General features: G+C 35.1%; 1 protein-coding gene across 5 annotated transcripts in view; it reads right to left on the bottom strand.

Annotated features, from left to right (window-relative positions):
- EPC1 (enhancer of polycomb homolog 1) overlaps window positions 1-20,315 on the bottom strand; it is a 97,074-nt gene that overhangs the window by 31,871 nt on the left and 44,888 nt on the right. For all 5 annotated transcript variants that reach the window (XM_045554224.1, XM_045554240.1, XM_045554209.1 and 2 more), the window contains exon 2: window positions 2,771-2,930. In XM_045554224.1, coding sequence (XP_045410180.1) covers window positions 2,771-2,930 — 160 coding nt within the window. The remainder of the gene's footprint in view (window positions 1-2,770; window positions 2,931-20,315) is intronic.

The following is a 20,315-nucleotide window of genomic DNA, read 5'->3' as shown; positions in this document are numbered from 1 at the left end:
GAACTAACATAATTATACAGATGGAGAACAGATTAGTGGTTGCCAGGGTACGGCAGGCAGGGGATAAGTATGGCTATAAAACTAACAAGAAGGAGTCTTCTAATGATGGTACAGTTGAATATCTTGATTGTGGTGGTGGTTATGTAAGGATACACATGTGATAAAACTGCACAGAAGCACAAACACATGTGCATGTATAACTGGTGAAATCTGAATAAATCTTACAGATTGTACCAATTCCAATTTCTTGGTTTTGATATTTTACTATAGTTGTGCATGAGGTTAACACTCGATGAGGCTGGAGGAACTGTGCAAGAGATTTCTTTGTACATTTCTTTTTTTTTTGAGACAGAGGCTGACTTTGTTGCCCAGGCTAGAGTGAGTGCCATGGCCTCAGCCTAGCTCACAGCAACCTCAAACTCCTGGGCTTAAGCGATCCTACTGCCTCAGCCTCCCGAGTAGCTGGGACTACAGGCATGCGCCACCATGCCCGGCTAATTTTTTCTATATATATTTTTAATTGTCCAGATAATTTTTATTTCTATTTTTAGTAGAGATAGGGTCTCGCTCAGGCTGGTCTTGAACTCCTGACCTTGAGCGATCCACCCGCCTCGGCCTCCCAGAGTGCTAGGATTACAGGCGTGAGCCACCATGCCTGGCCTTCTTTGTACATTTCTTTACAATCACCTATGGGTCTATGGCAGCTAACACAGATTTAGCTGCTCTGCCTTTAACTAATATTCCAAAGTATACATCTTTCCAAAGATAAGATACCTCAGATTTGTACTGAGTAAAAAATTTTCCTCCCAAATAAGCTACAATTCTTCTGCCATTTTATTACTATTATTTGATTACAATATCAGCAGAGTCAATTCCTTTCTCAATATAATACCTTTTGACTTTTCTGACCACTAGTTACCAGTAAAATGTAAATGTAAAATGATTTTTTTTTTTTTTCTAAAAGACAGGTCTTGCTCTCTCACTCAGGCTGGAATTCAGTGGCAAGATCATAGCTCACTGCGGCCTCAAACTCCTAGGCTCAAGGGATCCTCCTGCCTGAGCCTTCCAATAGTTGGAACTATAGGCATGCACCACCACAACTGGCTAATTTTTCAATTTTTTTGTAGACAGGGTCTTGCTATGTTGCCTGGGCTGGCCTCAAGCAATCCTCCTACCTTGGCCTGCAAAGTGCTGGGATTACAGGTATGAACCACTGTGCCCAGTCTGTTTTGTGGATTTAAATCATCAATAAGTAGGACATCTTTAAGATTGTATTCAAAGTTTTTGATATAATAATATAAATTAATTAATATAATTTTATCTTACTTTACTCAATCTTGCTTTAACCTACAAGCATACATTTGTGGCAGTGGAATAGAATGTGGTTCCAGCTAACATGCACAGGGAGGATCAGACCTAGAGCTTTCAGATCCTTTGAGAGGATCTGAAACACTGACATGATTTTCCAGAGAACAACTTTTTAGGTTCTAATATTTGCCAGATTTGTTTACAATGTCTGTATTTGTCTCTTAAACATGTGAGTGCACAAGTAAACACATGCCATAGGTTAGAAACTAGTTAAAACTGGTTTATCTATGTGCTTACAAGGAGGAATAAAAACAAAATAGGTTTATATTGCCCTAAAACAATTTTAGATGGGCCCCTAGAAAAACCCCTTGATCACAAAGGTCAACAAACACAATGAAAGCTGCTGGAATTTACCTTACTAACCTTTCAACTATTTTTTTTTTTTTTTTGAGACAGAATCTTACTCTGTTGCCTGGGCTAAGAGTGCCATAGCGTCAGCCTAGTTCACAGCAACCTCAAACTCCTGTGCTCAAGCGATCCTCCTGCCTCAGTCTCCGGAGTAGCTGGAACTACAGGTATGTGCCATCATGGCCAGCTAATTTTTTCTATTTTTAGGACAGACAAGGTCTCGCTCTTGCTCAGGCTGGTCTTGAATTCCTGAGCTCAAAGGATCCACCTGCCTCGGCCTCCCAGAGTGCCAGGATTACAGGCATGGGCCACCGCCCCAGCCCAACTATTTGTTTTCAGATTGTCAACTACTTGGAGATTGGGCACAGGCTCTCAGCTGTTCATCATCAAATGTAAAAGCTAACAAAGGATCAATTCTATCCTTACATCACTATTAAGTGAAGTAAGTTTCCAATTAGAACACTAAATTTTAAAAATTATCATCACTTTACTAGTAGAAACATAGATGGCTCATGGTTCAATTCTGCCCTGCTATCTGTTTTTATGAATAGTTTTACTGGAACACAGCTACGTTTGTTCTGTATTCTCCATAGCTGCTTTTGCGCTACAACAGCAGAACTGACTAGTTGTGGCAGAGAATGAATGACCTGCAAAGCTTACCATATTTCCGATCTGACCCTTTACATAAAAAGTTTGCTGACCCCTCACTTACATCAAGAAGTTCTTGAAAACTATTAATATTACTGATTCTGAGCAGGAAGAAAACTATTTCTGTATCTGAAATATATTATTTATCCTACTTGTCTAAAGCAACATAAGATTCCATACTGGGATGGAACTAAAAATCTAGAAAGATAAATGCTATCTTTTTTGTCAGGTAGGTGTTCAAACACAATTTTAAAAGTTGAAGATGGGCTCTAAGTAACTCTCAAGTTGATGCTGGTCTATAAAACAGGTAAAGAAAATGTTCTTGAACAGATAAAAATCTGTCAAGTTACATAAGAGGATAAATATAGAAAACACAATTATTAAAAGAATAATTACTAATACTTACGCTGTATGTGAATGAGCTGCTTTGGCATCTTAAATTCCCCAGGATATATAGACTCATAGTAAGCAATATTACTTTCTGCCTCTGGGACTGGTATAACCATATTATCCCTCTTCTCGCCATACACCTGCTGTGCTGAAATAGCCCGCTGAAGATGATGTTCCTAAAAAAAGGAAAAATAGATAAGTTTATGTAGTATTAAAAAGTAGCAAACAGAACGTATAGACTTACAAAGAGGGTTTTGCTCCTTTTTTTTTTTTAAAATAGTGGGATTTTAGCAGATCTTGAAAGCATGCTGTTAATAATAACTAGTGATAAAAACATTTTTTTTTTAAGAGACAGGGTCTTGATCTATCACCCAGGCTTGAGTGGTGTGATCATAGCTCACTGCAGAATCCAACTCCTGGGCTCAAGTGATCCTCCTGCCTCAGCCTCCCAAGCAGCTGGGACTACAGGCACGTGCCACCATGCCCAGCTGATAAAAATATTTTAAGTAGAAAACAAGAACATTTTGTTAGAAATACTGAATATTTCCTCAATTAAGGAAAGGTACTACACCAAATTGAGAGTTATACAAAGAGATTCCAAAAAGTTGACTAGAACTATTAAAACTTGCATTTTACAGAAGAGGTTCGAAGAAAAAGAGTTAAAACATTTGAGGTTATCATATAAAGAAAGCAGGCTATGGATAAAAAAAGATTTCATTGATTCAAATCTCCTATTCCTATAGTACTCTGTAAATTTAGAAGGTACTTTCATACAAATCAACTATTAATAATAGGATCTGGCCGGGCGTGGTGGCTCACGCCTGTAATCCTAGCACTCTGGGAGGCCGAGGTGGGCGGATTGTCTTGAGCTCAGGAGTTCAAGACCAGCCTGAGCAAGAGCAAGACCTCATCACTACTAAAAATAGAAAGAAATTACCTGGACAACTAAAAATATATATAGAAAAAACTAGCCGGGCATGGTGGCACACGCCTGTAGCCCCAGCTACTCGGGAGGCTGAGGCAGTAGGATCGCTTAAGCCCAGGAGTTTGAGGTTGCTGTGAGCAAGGCTGACACCACGGCACTCACTCTAGCCCGGGCAACAAAGTCAGACTCTGTCTCAAAAAAAAAAAAAAAAAAAAAAAAGAAATTATACGGACAGCTAAAAATATATATAGAAAAATTAGCCGGCCATGGTGGCGCATGCCTGTAATCTAAGCTACTTGGGAGGCTGAGGCAGGAGGATTGCTTAAGCCCAGGAGTTTGAGGTTGCTGTGAGCTAGGCTGACGCTATGGCACTCTAGCCCGGGCAACAGCGCAAGACTCTGTTACAAAAAAAAAAAAAAAAACGGATCTCTTCAAAGAAGGGTAGAGATTATTATCTCCATTTTTAGTTCATGAAACAGACACAGATTCAAATTCTGTCTTTTGTCTTAAGTAATAACCTTTCTTACAAATTTCCGAACCCTTTTTGAACAGTAGCAGAGTATGTACAGGAGCAGAAAGCACAATGCTCTGCACTTAGGCTGTTTGGATTAGAATTCAACTGCAACACTAGAACAGTTTGTGACTCCTGGCAAGAAACATCAGTCTTCTAAATCTGTTTCACCCAGTAAGAGAAAACTAGAATCTACTTTACAGAGTTGGTTAGAGATGTAAATAAAATAGTATAATGCCTAGCATATAACAGGTGTTAAAAATAAACTTTGGTTTAGTCTCCACCCATGAAGCTTTTGCCAGTTTGTGATACCACCAGCTGCCACAAAGTATTGTTCCTCACCCAGCCCTACCAACACTGAATTCTGGCACACATTTTATTAAATTCAAACTATTTTATATATATAAAAATACAAGTCCGTATGTAAAAAACATTCCAACAGTATAAAATGAAAAGTTCCAGGCCTCACAGGTAGCTCCCATTAAGAATGGACATATTCAGATATTTTAATGTGTATACAAATATATAAATATATAGGAGCCTACTATACATAATATAGAAATATATACATTATATATAATATAGTAGTATATACTACATATTGCATAGTAGGATGCCACATAAATGTGTATATACATGTAAGTGTATACGTGGTATTCTACTATGCAATATAGAACTTTATCCCTAGCTTTGGTTCACTTGCTAGATCCTGGACATCTTTCCATACCAATACTTCTACTATATTCTTTGCAACAGCTACATTGTATTCTACTATATAGATGTACCATAATTTATTTAACCAGGCAAAAATTGATAGGAAAAAACCTTGGAAACAACCTAAATGCCTACCTTCTACCTTCCTTCCCAAATACTGCAAAAACCCATCCTGTATTATGTACAACATATCTTCGTGGACTTGTGAAAGCATCTGTAGGACAACTACAAAAGGAAGTGCTTGAGGGCATATATAAGGTTACGACAACATACATTTGTATTATTCCCTGAGGTAACTACTTCTCAAAATCCCTTTTGAATTTAAAAATATTTACCCATCTTGTTATTTTAGGTTAATTTCTTTACAAATGATGGTTAAGTTTTTCTTCCCTCAAATGTTGTTGTTGTTCTTTGCTCATTTTCAAAAGTGCTGCTTTTCTTTTTCTCACTGATAATTAAATACTTGGGTTAATTTCCTTTTTAATATTAAGAAAATCAGTTCCATGTAATAAATCTTACCAAATATTTTTCTGCAGTCTTTTGACTTCTGATTTTGTTAAGACTATTTTTTCCATATAGGAAAGATCTTCTATTTGTCTATCTAATTTATTAATCTTTTCCTTTATAGTTTTATCTTACTTAATAACACATAAATTATACAGGAACTAGGATGTGTAAGCAAACATTTTCTTTTTTATAACTCAATTTGATCTTTCATTCTAAACCTTCAGGATGCCTAGTGTCTCCTGGGAGCTGACAGAAACTAAGTATGCATACGTGCATGGAGGGTGGGGGAAATGGCGGGACTTAATGGCTAACTGTATCCTCTTACACTTTGATAGAGCTTGTTGTCCTATCTACTGGACCCGAATGCCCACTGACACAGGGTGCTTTTGTCAGCCCCAGCATCAGTCAGTTACATATGCTCTTCTACTCTGATACACTCTCTACATGTCAAGAGAGATATTCTTTGACGTACCCCCAGCACAAACACACCAAACTCAAGGCACTTTATTCATAATTTGCATTTTGTTTCCAGCTCAGAACCCTTCATCTATCATTTCTGTGCGTAGGTGAACATATGAGAGATACCGTTTACCTCTTGGACTCTCCTGCAAATCTGTTCTTACTCCTAGTAATACTTTTGGAACATACACTCAAGAATTTGTTCATTTTGTTTCACTAGTTCTGTTATATGAGACCTCTGGTCCAAATGAGAGGTAGTTGTAGGTGAGAACAGAATATGCCAATGTCTAAGATTATTAATTGATCAAAAAATGAATGCTTCACATACTACCCCATCCTCCCACCTCAAGCTTATGAAAAAAACATTCACCCTTGTCAGGTTTTTACCCTTTTTTACAATTTACTTATTTTTACATTTCTAATTTATTTTCTGTGTAAGAGAAGGATCTAACTTTTTTCCCCAAATAGTGAGCTTCCTGTCTTAATGTCACACATTAAATCATCTATTCTCCTTAATCATTAAAAATGTCTGATATTATATAATACATTTCTGTTGCAACTGGGAGTATTTCCACGCTTTTTTCTTTTCCTGCTCTATTCAGCTCTCTCCTATGCCAATATTAAACAGTGTAGCCTCAGCCGGGTGCGGTGGCTCACGCCTGTAATCCTAGCGCTCTGGGAGTCCAAGGCGGGCGGATTGGAGTTGAGCTCAGGAGTTCGAGACCAGCCTGAGCAAGAGTGAGACCCCCGTCTCTACTAAAAAAATAGAAAGAAATTAGCTGGACAACTAAAAATACATATAGAAAAAATTAGCCGGGTATGGTCGCACATGCCTGTAGTCCCAGCTACTCAGGAGGCTGAGGCAGGAGGATCGCTTGAGCCCAGGAGTTTGAGGTTGCTGTGAGCTAGGCTGACGCCACAGCACTCTAGCCTGGCCAACAGAGTGAGACTGTCTCAAAAAAACCAAAACAGTGTAGCCTCATACATTCTGTTATCTAGTAAGGCAAATTCTTCCCCCAGATTTCTTCTGGTTATTTAATTTTTTCAGATGAACCGTAATAAAGTTCTTTTTTCAGGTGTAAAACAGGACCCCTAAGGTGTTTTGATTTTTGTAGGCAAGAAAATATAGCATGGTCGTTAAGAACATGGAGTTTGTAAACAAGAATGCCCTGGATTTTGAATGTTGGCTCCACAGTTTACTAGTCCTATGACTTTGGGACTTGGGACAAATTATTTACTATTTCTCAGCAACAGTTTTATTATTTGTAGACGCACACTGTATACCTGCCATATGGAATTGTGGTTAAAATGCCTGAGGCACACTAAGTACTCAATACATGGTAGCCAATGTATACCTTTCATTTTTAGAGAAGCTGAAGTGTTTTACGTGCTTAGTTACTATTTATATCTTCTGTGTGAACAGTGTTCTGCAGAAAAAACTTCCCTTATGTTTATATCCATTTTTCATAATCATGAAATCAAATTTTTGTTTATCAATATTATAGTGAAAACTCACTGCTTTAAAAAATCTTATTTGTGGTTTTATCATTGCATAAAATATTTCACACAATTCATGACTTCCTCATATCTTTAACAGTCAAGAATATGATCCTCACTTTATAATGGCATTTAAGGGTCATGATGTGTGCAACCTCCTTCCAAATAGTTCAATTAAAAAACCCACGATTTACAGAATTAGAAGAAAATGCAAATTACTAACAACTATAGACTTTAGTTGAAGGTATATTTTCTATAAATTTGAAAATTTTATAATTCAAAAATTATAATTTTATAATCATTTCTATAATTAAATTTTTTAATTAAAAGTTGAATAAAGAAGAATAGAGTACTAAGGGCCAGAGATGTATATAATATAGAGCAAATATGGTTAAGTTCTTCTAAGTCATAAGTAAAAAACAAACTTATTCCTCAACTACTGGTATAACTATTATCTTCTATTATTTATATTTATTTCCTCCCCAAGTATAACAATGCCCCCCTTATCCACAGGGGTTATGCTCTAAGACCCTCAGTGGATGCCTGAAACTGCAGATAGTACCAAATGCTATATATATATACTATGTTTTTTTCCCTATACATATATACCTATGATAAAGTTTAATTTTTAAATTAGGCACAATAAGAGATGAATAATAAAAGAACAATTATAACAATATACTATAATAAAAGTTACGTGAATATGGTCTCTTTTTAAAAATATTATACTAAAATCACCTTTTTTGTGACACTGAAATGATAAAATACCTACATGATGAGATGAAGTGAGGTGAATGATAGAGGCATTGTGATGTAGTGTTAGGCTACTACTGAAAACTAATTCAAAACTTACAAATTATTTCTGGAATTGTCAATTTAATATTTTTGGACCATGGTTTACCTCAAGTAACTGAAACTACACAAAGCAGAAGCACTTGTAGGGGGACTAGTGTATACAAGGAGACTGGACAGAGCAAGCCAATGTGGCTGGGTAAGTAAGGGTAAGTAAGGTGGGGAACAAATTCATCTGCACAATGTCAAGAATCTGTCTTTTTTCTAAGAGCAACAGTGGTTGAAGGATTTTAAGAGATCAACCTGGTTGCTATGTAGAAAATAAACCATAGTCTATAAAATAGAATTTAGGCAGCTTTTAAATAGTCCAGAATAATATTTAATGACATGGGTAAACTATCAGTTTATTAAGTAAAGAGGCATCTGAAAATTATATGTTCAGTAATTTTGTTTAAATTTGTTTAAATATTTTTTTAGAGAAAGACACAGTTGAGTATATCTCTATTTAGAAAAAAGTCTGAAAGTGTATCTATCTCAATCTTCCCTATACTCCTTTATCCTCTTCCATACTTTATTTTTTCATAGCACTTACCACCTTCCGATATGCCATATACTTGGTTTGATTACTATTGTCACCCATCTGTCCCCCTACCCCCAATTTACGCATCAAGACAGCAGGGATTTTTATCTATTTTGTTCACTGCTATATCATCACCCTAAAATAGTGCTAAGCACAAAGCACGGTGCTTAAATGAATATGTATGCATGTATACATGCACACATATAAATAACATTTTAAAGCATACACACCAAAAAGTTAACAAATTACCTGTGGGCGATACAATTTTGAAACTCTTTCATACTTTTCCTTATTTCTCATATTTCTAAAATGTACTTGTAATACTTTTTGGCAGAAAAAATATTTCAAGTACATTTTACTAAATGACTTTCTAAAACAATGGTAATTTCTAAAAGACATAATTTACCTGATTCAGTAAAACTCTTCCCATCTATGTCAGCTTCTTTCAAGAGTAAAATATTCATTTACTCATAGTTTTCCAGGTAAAGAAAGTATTTTTAAAACCCAAAGCTATATACATCTATTTCCATAAAATAACATTAAATAATAATTGAAAATGAAATTATTTTTGCTTTGAATAGGAAGATGTAAAATGATGAAGCTAAGTAACAAACGAAATAAATTAGAATGATGAGTTCTGTATTCAGTTCAATAGATATTTTTTGAATGCCTTGACTAAGTACCTAAGATTATACAAGTCTAAATTACAATTATATAAAAAGTTCAGATATTCCCTGAAGACAGTATCTATGAATGAAATTTCAGAATAAACTGGCTTGCAGCATTAAATAGGCTAGCATTCCCAAACTGTGTTCACTGGAATACTAATTTCAAATTATCAATAAAGAGTTCAATAATTAAAAAAAAGTATAGAAAAGGCTGGGTTCAAAACTTAGATTTTTTTTACTTAAGCACTTCTGAGAGCTTTTAACACGCTAATGTAAATCATGCTTCTTCATGAGGAAGGATATGACCATTCCAAACCTATGACCACAGAATCATTTTTTCAGAAATTATCCATTAATAGTTCGTAGACAACTTTTGGAAAACAGTTTAGGAAATGCTGGTGTAAAACAAAAACTAGAGATATGGAGCAGAACATATGGGCTTAAGTAGGTTCATTAATTAGTCTATATTTACTGAGTGCTAACTATTATGTACCTGGTACTGGGGATATGGTAAATAAAACAGACATTTTCTACATAACACTGTAGAGCTTACACTCTAGTAGAGAGGACAGATATTAATAAAATAGTCCTGAAAATAAATTGTAAAGTATAATAAGTGCTATGAAGGAAAAGTACAATGTGTTTTGAAAATATAAAACACTAAAATCAATCCCAATTTTCCATAAAATAACTGGGGCACAAACTCTCAAATCAGTCTCATCTTACAGGAAACAAAGTAAATAACATGAAATAATTTAAATAATTCTTTTATATGTAATCTCATAAAAATGGAACTAGATGAACCATAATTTACATTAAGCAAGTAACTGAAAAAGCCTCTTGCACTGCAAATATAGATAACATGTTTTGCATACATAGCAGTATGGACGATAAAAAGAGCATCAGAAAAGACTGAACAGGGATCTTTAGAAAGTTCAGAGGCACACTTTCACTCCATGAACCTCGCTCTCAAGAGTATTCATTTCTGTTAGTTCAGCCTGCTTAGTACAACGGAAGAGCACAGGCTTTAGAGACCCAAGTACAAATCTAGCTTCGTCATCTGACCCAAGTCTGGGAAGCCACCCTGCTATGTATTTTTATTATTTGTATAACATATATTTTTTTCCTTACCCATTTTCTCCTCTCTTCTCTCCAGCAGGAAATGCTCTTCCTTTTACTCTCCTCTGTTATTTTTGCATATCTCCGTGAAAAATATTACCTTTTCCAGTGACTTTTTATAGTCTATATTCAATGCATGGGTAGTTAATGCAAAAGGGTTAACTATTTCTAAACAGAGCATATCGCTAATATTTAAGAAGTCAGAAAATACAATTGTTTTAGTTAAATAAAAGTGACATCAGCTCTCTGTAGATAAAACCTATCTGAAGGGGTAGGTTTTGCAAATGTGTTGTAAACGTCTGCTCAGTACCTTTGTTCACAGAGATGGGAGTCTCTGCTGATGAACTCCTACTTGTTCTTCAAAGTCTAGTTTAAAATTATCTTGCCTCTGCCTCTCCTAGAAGAATTTCTCCCTCATTTGTGCTCCTGCAGTGCTACATCCATACTTACGACATCGTGCTGTATTTATTTGTTTACATAATGATCTCTCAAATGTGAGCTCTTGTAAGAGTAGAGACCATGTCTAATTTACATTTGTATCTTTTCCTTCAAACAGTGTATTCTCCTGCAGTATTTGGGGACAGTAAATCTTTGTAGGATGAGGACTAAATAACATTATCTTTGTAACTTACTCAGCACCTAATATAATATTTTGTCTTACTCTAGGTACTCAATATTTTATAAATTATCACTATGTAAAGATGAAAAGGATCAACCTAAATGAAATGCATGAAAAAAATTAAAAAAGATATTTCTACTTGCTCTATAATAAAAGTCTAATAAATATCACCAAATTAAAAAAGAGCTACTCAAAGTCATATTATGTGGATTCCTAAACAAAGATTAAATTATATTCATTTATTCATTAAGTTTCTATTTAAGCAAATAATGACCTCAACACTTAGCCATAACAACAATTAAAACCACATTTAGACCTTTTAGGTTACTGAATTAAAAAGTTTACTAAAAGCAGTAACAATGTATAAAATTCCTTATGGGCAAGTAAGTAATGACTAATTCTATAAAATACTACTTAAGAAGTTTAAATCCCTGATTATTTACGTAGAGCTAGACACCACTGCTACCTGAATAAAAGGCCTGAGGTGAATTATTTTCTCTCCTATTTTCAAATGACATTTCTAAGAACCAAAACATTAACCCTATTCTAGAACACTGCTCCAGCAAATACCACCTAGTTTTTCTACATCCAAACATCCAACTCTTGCCTGACTCATTATAATAGTCTTCTAACTGGTTCCCTGCTTCCACTTCAGCTATTCTTCATCTCTTAGAGTAATCCCGTTAATATACAAGGAAGATTGTGCCATTCTTCTATTCAAATTCTTCCAATTATTTCCCATCTCACTCAGAATAAACACCAAAGTCCTTAAAACTGCTTACAAAGTCCTACATGATTTACATTCCCTGTCCTTGTTACCTCGCTGGCATCGTTTACTCCTTTTCACTCACTCTGCTCTAGTCATACTAGATTCCTTGCTGTTTGTCGGACTTAGAAGAAATAGCTTGCTTCCTCACCTCCTTCAAGTTTTTGCTCAAAAGTCATCTTCCCAGATAGATCAATGCCACCTCTCCCACTATACACCCACCAGAATGGCTAAAATGGAAAAGGCTAACAACATAAAATGATGGGGAGGATATAGGGTAACAAGAACTCTCATACACTGTTATGGAGAAACAGGCATGATAGATATTACAAGATCAAACATACACAATCCATATGGCCCAACAATTCCACTTCTAAGTATTTACCCAAGAGAAATGAAAACACAAGCCCACAAAAAGACCGAATAAGAATGTTCAAACAGCTTTATTCAATAATAGCCCAAAACTGGAAACCACCCAAATGTCCACCAATGGGAGGACAGATAAGAGCCACACAGTGGAATACTACTCAGCAGTAGACAGGAATGAACCTACTTATACATTCAACAACATGGGTTAACTCTCAAAAACATTACAGTGAGTAAAAATCACTTTACACAAAAGAATGTATTTATGAACTTCTAAACAGGCAAAATTAATTTCTGACAAAAAAAAAAATCCTAACAGTAGTGGCTTCTGGGGAGTAAGGGTGGGGATGGGTTAGGAAGGGGAATGAAAGACATTTCAGGGATGATGGTAATGTTCTATATCTTGATGGGGGGGGTTGGGTTATATAAATATATGAATTTGTCAACATTCAGTTAATATATACTATTTGTGAATTTCATTGTGTATCAATTTTACCTCAAATGGAAAAAAACCAGTAAATAAACAGTAAATTCTAATTAATATGCACGCTCATGTATTTAAGAAAACATGCACTGATGTCTGTAATTTACTTTGAAATTCATTTCAAAAATAAGATGGAGAGATGGACCTTGTGTCAAAAAAAAAAAGTCCTGTTACCCACAGTGGTTAAAAAATAAAAGGGGTTCTTACAGTCTCAAAACTTTGTTGTTTAAATACATACCTGTTTCCTTCATTTGCTCAAACTTACCCCTACCTTTATTTATAGTAATTAACACAGTAGTAGATAAAAAGAAATCATATTTTATAATTTCAAATTATTCTTATTAGGTTAATATTATTTGATACCATAAATTTTTTCTTCTATATTATAAAACATGGCATATAGAAATAAAGTTTCTGATCTGATTAGAATACTCTTCATCAATCAGGAAGGCATACAAAAGGTACAGTACAAGGCCGGGCGCGGTGGCTCACACCTGTCTGTAATCCTAGCACTCTGGGAGGCCAAGGTGGGTGGATCGCTCAAGGTCAGGAGTTCGAGACCAGCCTGAACAAGAGCAAGACCCTGTCTCTACTAAAAATAGAAAGAAATTATATGGGCATCTAAAAATATATACAGAAAAAAAAAATTAGCCAGACATGGTGGCACATGCCTGTAGTCCCAGCTACTTGAGAGGCTGAGGCAGAAGGATTGTTTGAGCCCAGGAGTTTGAGGTTGCTGTGAGCTAGGCTGAAGCCACAGCACTCTAGTCTGGGCAACAGAGTGAGACTCTGTCTCTAAATAAATAAATAAAAGGTACAGTACTATTTAACATCACATACTTTGATCAGAAACCTGGATTGGAATTCTAATTCTGTTACTTACTAAGTGTGATATGACTTCTCTAAACTGCCAATTTCCTGCCAGTAAAATCAGGTAATAGCCATTATAAGGATAAAATGAGGTAAGAAATGCACATAAACCTCTTTGCACAGTCCCCAGCATACACTTATTAGTTCTTCAAATAATGAAATCAATTTAACCTATTTCCTTACTGGAAAAGGGCCACCCAATTTATAAGGTTGCCTTTAGGATTAAATAAAGTTACATCCATAAAGGCCAGGTCCATTCTAAGAGGCAAATTATAACAATGGCCTAAATTATTAACAGAAAGTTTTACTGTAGCTTAATAAATTAAGAATAATTCAAAATTTACCTTGTGTTTTCTTAAAGGAGATCCTTCCTCCTACTCATCTTAAAAAAGAAAACATTTAAAATCTCCAATTAATTTTTATTGACTGTCACTGTTAACTGTTTTTGTTAACATCTGAAGATAATAAAATCTCACTGTAGAGCTTAAGAACAGTCACTTCTTCAACTTTTACAAGAGAATGAGATCTTTCTACACACTTTAAAACATAAAATAAAAAAAGGAAAAAGTGTATCAAGGAAGCCCTGTTTTTACAGCTTTCCTGATCAAGTTAAATGAATGGCAGTAATTCATTTCAAAGATTATTTATATCACAAGCATCATCCCATAATGGATATGAGATAACTCTCTGGAACATTTTGAAAACTTTGCATGCTATCTGAAATAAATATGGTTTTGTCTTTCCTATGGAAACAAGAGAAAATGCAAAAGAACTTTAATTTGGGAAGGAGGAGGTGAATGGTTGCAAACCTTGAATAAAAAACCTACAGCAGTTTCAGGTCTAATTCTAATAAATTTAAGTCATTAACTTTTTATAGTTGACGTTTACAGCCATAAAAGAACGGAAATTATATCTCTTTTTGCTAATGTCCTTAGGTTCATATAAATATCACACAAATCCCTTATTTCACAGAGGAAACAGATGAAATATCTCAAGTAAATAAAGCTTCTGGATAATATTTAAGACACCTTTCCTACAAAAATATTAAATAAACTACGCTTAAAGTTTCTATTATCTCAAGAGTTGCACTAAATTTGGTCAGAATGAAAGGCTGATTCTTCTATACCCAAACAAAGTAATCACAATCTCATTTTAAGGAAACAAATTGTGGCAGGTATTACTAGTCAATTTTTTTTTTAACTCTATGAAGGCAAATTAACTTTCCAGTAATAAATAGTAGCTGAAGACTGGTATTACAACACACCTGTATGTAATTAGGAATTTATTTCAGTCTGATAATATCAACTATAGTATGTCTTCTATTAATAGTCTGTTTATATTTAAGTGTGACCAAGCCAAGGTCAGAATGCAAAACTTAGTTCTCAGTAGAGGGAAGAAGGATAGATGAAAGACTTTAGGAACAGATAAAACATGGCACCCTGAAGTTACACTTCTTATCTGTCTTCAAAAAGGTACCCTAAAAACAAGAGTACTATTAACACACTGCCAAAAATGCAAAGAGTTGTAGGATAAAATCCACAATATCTCCATTTCCTCATCTTTCCTCCTCAAATACACAAAGATGAATACTGAAAGGGGTGATAGTCTTTAGTGCTGTTCATCAAATATTTCTGGTACAGTTGCACTTTCTGGCCCTCTTGTGTTTGGGTGGAGCTAGGTAATTCTGGCCAAGAGTTTTAAGTTAAAGCGACCTATATTCCTTTTGGACCGTAACTTTTAACTGCTAAAGATGTGAATCCTTTAAGGTACTCCTCCCACCTGTCCCCATGTTTGAGATATTGACTGCTGCATCAGCCTGTTTCCCCAGCTGATCCAGGATGATAACCCAAAATGTGACAAGAACAAGAAAAAAAACTTTTGGTATTGTATGACACTAAGATTTTGAGGCTGTTAGTTATCACAGCACATCCTAGCTTATCCTAACAAACATAAATTGGTACCCAGAAGCACAATACTATGATAATTAAAAAAAAACTAAAATATATGCCATTGGTTTGAAAGCCAGGCAGCAAGGAAACTCCTCGGAGGCTAGAGGGATGGCAGTCCATATACAATACAAAACATGGGTAAAAGTCAGTTACGATAACTTGAAGAGCAGATAAAGTACTTACTAAACCTGTAGTTCTTGGGGAAGAGGTTAAATAACTGAACATTTCTCAATGAGTATATGAGGGAACCATGAGGGAAATGCAAATCAAAACCACAATGATATATCACCTTACCCCAGTCAAAATGGCTATTATCAAAACGATGAAAAATAAACGCTGGTGAGGGTGTGGAAAAAGGGGAACTCTTATACACTGTAGGTGGGACTATAAATCAGCACAGCCATTATGGAAAACAGTATGGAGGGGTTCCTCAAAAAAATTAAAAATAGATCTGCCATATGATCCTATAATTCCACTACTGGGTATATATCCAAAGGAAATGAAATCAATAGGTTAAAGAAACATCCGTACCACTTTTATTGTAGCACACTCACAATAACCAAGATACAGAATCAACCTAAATACCCACCAACTGATGAGTAAAGAAAATGTGGAGTATGTATACAATGGAGTACTATTCATCCATAAAAAGGATGAAATTCTGTCATTTGTGAAAACATGGATGAGTCTGGAGGATATTATATTGATTGAAATAAGCCAGGCACAGAAAGAAAAAAGCACATGATCTCCTATGTGGAAACTCAAAAATAATCTCATAGAAGTTGAGAGTAGAACAGTGGTTACCAAAGACTGGAGAGAATATGGGGGAGGGGGACACTGGGAGGTTGGTCAACGGGTACAATGTTACAGTTAGACAGGAGTAAATTCTGGTATTCTATTTGCACAGTAGGGTGACTACTGCTAACAATATTGCACTGTGTATTCCAAATAGCTAGAAGAGAGGATTTTGAATGTTCTCACAACAAAGAAATGAATGTTTAAAGTGATGCATATGCTAATGCTACTAACCATGATTTGATCATTATACAACATATGCATACATCAAAACATCATATTGTACCCCATAAATATGCATTGCTTAATGATGGGAATATGTTCTCAGAAGTGCATTAGGCAAATTTCATCACTGTGCAAACATCATAGATTGTACTTACACAAACCTAGATGGTATAGCCTATTAAACACCTAGGCTATATGGTAGTGCCTATTGCTCCTAGACTATAAACCTGTATAGCATATTACTGTACAGAATACTGTAGGCAACTGTAACACAATGGTAAGTACTTTGTGTAACCAAACACATCTAAACATTGAAAAGGTAAAGAAAGGCATAGTGTTATAATCTTATAACACAGTCATATACCGAAATGTTGTTATGCAGCATATGGCTAGATATACAATTACTATGTGTCAATTTAAAAAAAAAAGTTAAGATGCTATGTTGGTAGTTCTGTGTTTGGCATTACAAGAAAGAAACAAATTTTAAAACTGACCAGAGTTTGTAAGCAGGAATAAAAGGGAAGAGAGTTCAAAAATTTGGGGCCTTGGAGACTTCGAGGGAAAGAGTCCTTCTCAATTCAAAGCCATAAATTTAAAAACCAAGAAAGGCTTTGAGCAACAAAGGAAGAGTAATCAGCTTTGAGATAAGGTCCAAATCAAGAGTGTGGCCATCATATTCACTGTTAAAACATCTGAATGGATAAAGACAAGAATCTCAGAGCAGAGACTCAATTAAAATTTTGATGCCTTATAAAAGCTTTCAGTTGAATAAAAATGCTCTCAGAAAAAAAAAAGACACATACAGTCCAATAGGTTCATGGCAGCAACATTTAGAAGACAGACATCCCATAAAGACGTAAAGAACACTGGCACACTGAGCTGAATAGAAATACATTAGAAGTCTACAATGTTGTGCTGCCAACAAACAAAAATCAAGAGCCTGGATGAAAAATCTGATTTAAGAGTGTGCTTAAGTCTCCAACTTTCTATAGGCAGGAAGCAGGTTGTAAAGCATTTCAGCTCCCAAAGAGGGCATATCCTCCAATGCCTACTTCAGATGAGGCTAAGGAAGATGAAAAAGAAGAACCTCCTAGGTATCAATGACAACTGCCACAATAAATAATGGATTGGGGAGCCCCTCCAAGGGGGCACATCTAGTGCCTAAACAAGAACATCCCCTACATCTAGGGTAAGGGGGCCTTCGGAAAGTCTGGCTGGTGGGATTTCTGAATTCTATGGATTAGGGACTGCAGTATTTCTGTCTTCTGTTATCCACATGGGAGTGTTTATTGCGGTTATCCTGTCCCTATTATTCCAACTGGTATTGGGTGGGTGGGTGAGGGACAGCTGCACATAACATTTTCATTCATGGATCTTCAGATCAAGAGGAAACACATACATACCCAGTACAAAGTAATGTGTTATCGCCTGGAAATTCCAAATTTGATGCTGGAACTAACTGGTGATTTGGGACAGGCTTCACTGGGAAAGAGACGAGTATAGTAAAAGACTACAATCAAATAATCACAAAAATAAAGTTAGTTTACAACAGTAATTGCTATGAAAGATACGAAATCATGAGAACCTGTCCCAGACCTGATATAATGAATGGACACCTAAGGAAGCAACCTTAAACTGAGATCTAAAAGATCAGTGGGAGATTACTAAACCAACCCACAGGGGTATAGTGTTTCAGTATATAGGAATAAATGAGAAATGATCCTGTGGCTCAAGGGAACTTGAAGGCTTTAGGGGAGGTAAAAGGAGGTAGGGGCCAGAATACGTAAAGCCTAATATATATGCCACTTTGAAAACAATGGGAGTCCTTCATAGGTTTTTAGCAAGAGTGATACAATGAGACTTCCATTTTCAAAGGACCACTTGCTAAGAGTACTAGGGAAGGAACAACTGTAGTCCTGGGAGGACTGGTGAGGAAGCTACTTAAATCTAGGCAAGAGATGATAGCACCTTGAATTAGGGAAGCAGCAATGGAGACAATAACATCTGAAATATTTAGGAAATTATTTGAACATCAATACACTGTAATTTTTACTCAGGATATTTTAAACTCTTGCTAGCCTATCTAAACTTTGATCCTAGTTCTCTAAATTCTCCACTGGGATTCATAGTGAATTTGAATACATTAAACTAAGTGGAAGGACAACCTAATACTAATACTGATTTGTTACAGCTAGCTAACAAAGGAACAGCATCTATATTAGAAGTATGCCTCCCCAACAAGTCCCAGCAATCCTTTTAGAAGACACATGTATATTAGGAATAAGTGGTCATCTTGTTTCATGACACTTTATTTAGTAGTTAAATACCCCAGATTACATTCCATTATTTCCCCACTGATAAGGCAGGCTTTTTAGTGAAAACTTTCTGGATCTCTGAATCTTAGAAATTGCTGATTCTATTCAAACTTAGCTGGGCCCTCAAATAAAGGAATATTTTTGTAGTTATTAGTTGGTTTCTTGCTAGTGATTTCCTTGAGAAATAAGTTTTAGATATAAACAAGAATTAAGGTTCAATTGAGAAAGTTTGTACAAAAAAACAAAGACCAGGAAAAAATGCTAATCTTAGCATACGCGTTTCTTTATTCTGTCCCTACTTCAACAACAAAAAAAAGAACAAAAATGTTTGTCACCACAAAAGTTAGAAGGAATTTCTGATATTCTGTGTATGACATAAAAGTTCAAACACAAGATGAAATAAAACCCAACAAATGTTTCAAAATAGTATATAGAAAAACCCAGGACAAATGAATCAAGCAATATATATTTCTGGAGTTGACTCTACAATATTTCTTGGTATACAGAAAAAAAAGGCTATTTTATTCTATTGGAATTGCATTACAAAGGAAAAATTCACAAAGAGAAAAAATTCATACAGAATTCTCAAGTTTACTATCAAGATTCTACCATGGTAAATAAAAAGGAAACTTCAAGGGAGGTAATAAGAAGGTAATTGCAACTAAAATCTTCATTTTCAAAACTTTCAGATCAGAGAGAAGGAATTTTAATGTAAAAATTTTAAAGCAGACCAATTGATTTTGATCTTACATGTTCTATTTTACTTATATTTACTTCAAGTGGAAAACAAGAGATGACTTTTCAGGAACTGAATTTTACAAGTTGACTTATAGAGTTTTATTAGATTCTGAGTGTGATAACATACAAACTATCCAAAGTAAAAATAAATATTTCTAATTTTTACAACAGAAGACTTAAAAAAGACTACTTCAGATTGTTTCATTTACCATATAAATTAAAAACTCCACAGTATTTAACATTATACTTTATAAGTTTACAAATATTTAATGAGTAAGTCATCTTGTAAGTTCACAAGTAAACAAGCACTTTAAGCACAGCATTACAAAAAACACACTTTGGAAAGGACATTACATTTTCTCTGGGTTAAAATTTTGACTTATTAAAATGTTTCATGTCCTTTCCATAAACCATAGCGTATAGCCTCACTCCAAAAGCTCAAAGGCAGAAAAACCCCAAACAGGTATCTGATTACCATTTCAGAACACAGTGTTATCACTGAGTGCCTATTTTTTCCCAGAACTATTTAAACATTAATTCAAGAAACATTTGTGACAGAACAATATTAAGCCTTTAAGATATAACACTGGTTTTGCTTTCAAAGAGCTTGTAGCGTAGAAAAGCAAACAATCATATAAATGAATTTGTTTTCTAAAAGTTCA

This window comes from Lemur catta, chromosome 1, assembly GCF_020740605.2.
Source record: "Lemur catta isolate mLemCat1 chromosome 1, mLemCat1.pri, whole genome shotgun sequence".
In the NCBI taxonomy this organism is placed as follows: Eukaryota; Metazoa; Chordata; class Mammalia; order Primates; family Lemuridae; genus Lemur; species Lemur catta.
Note: the sequence above shows the minus strand (reverse complement) of the source record. Positions and strands in the feature narration are given on the sequence as shown.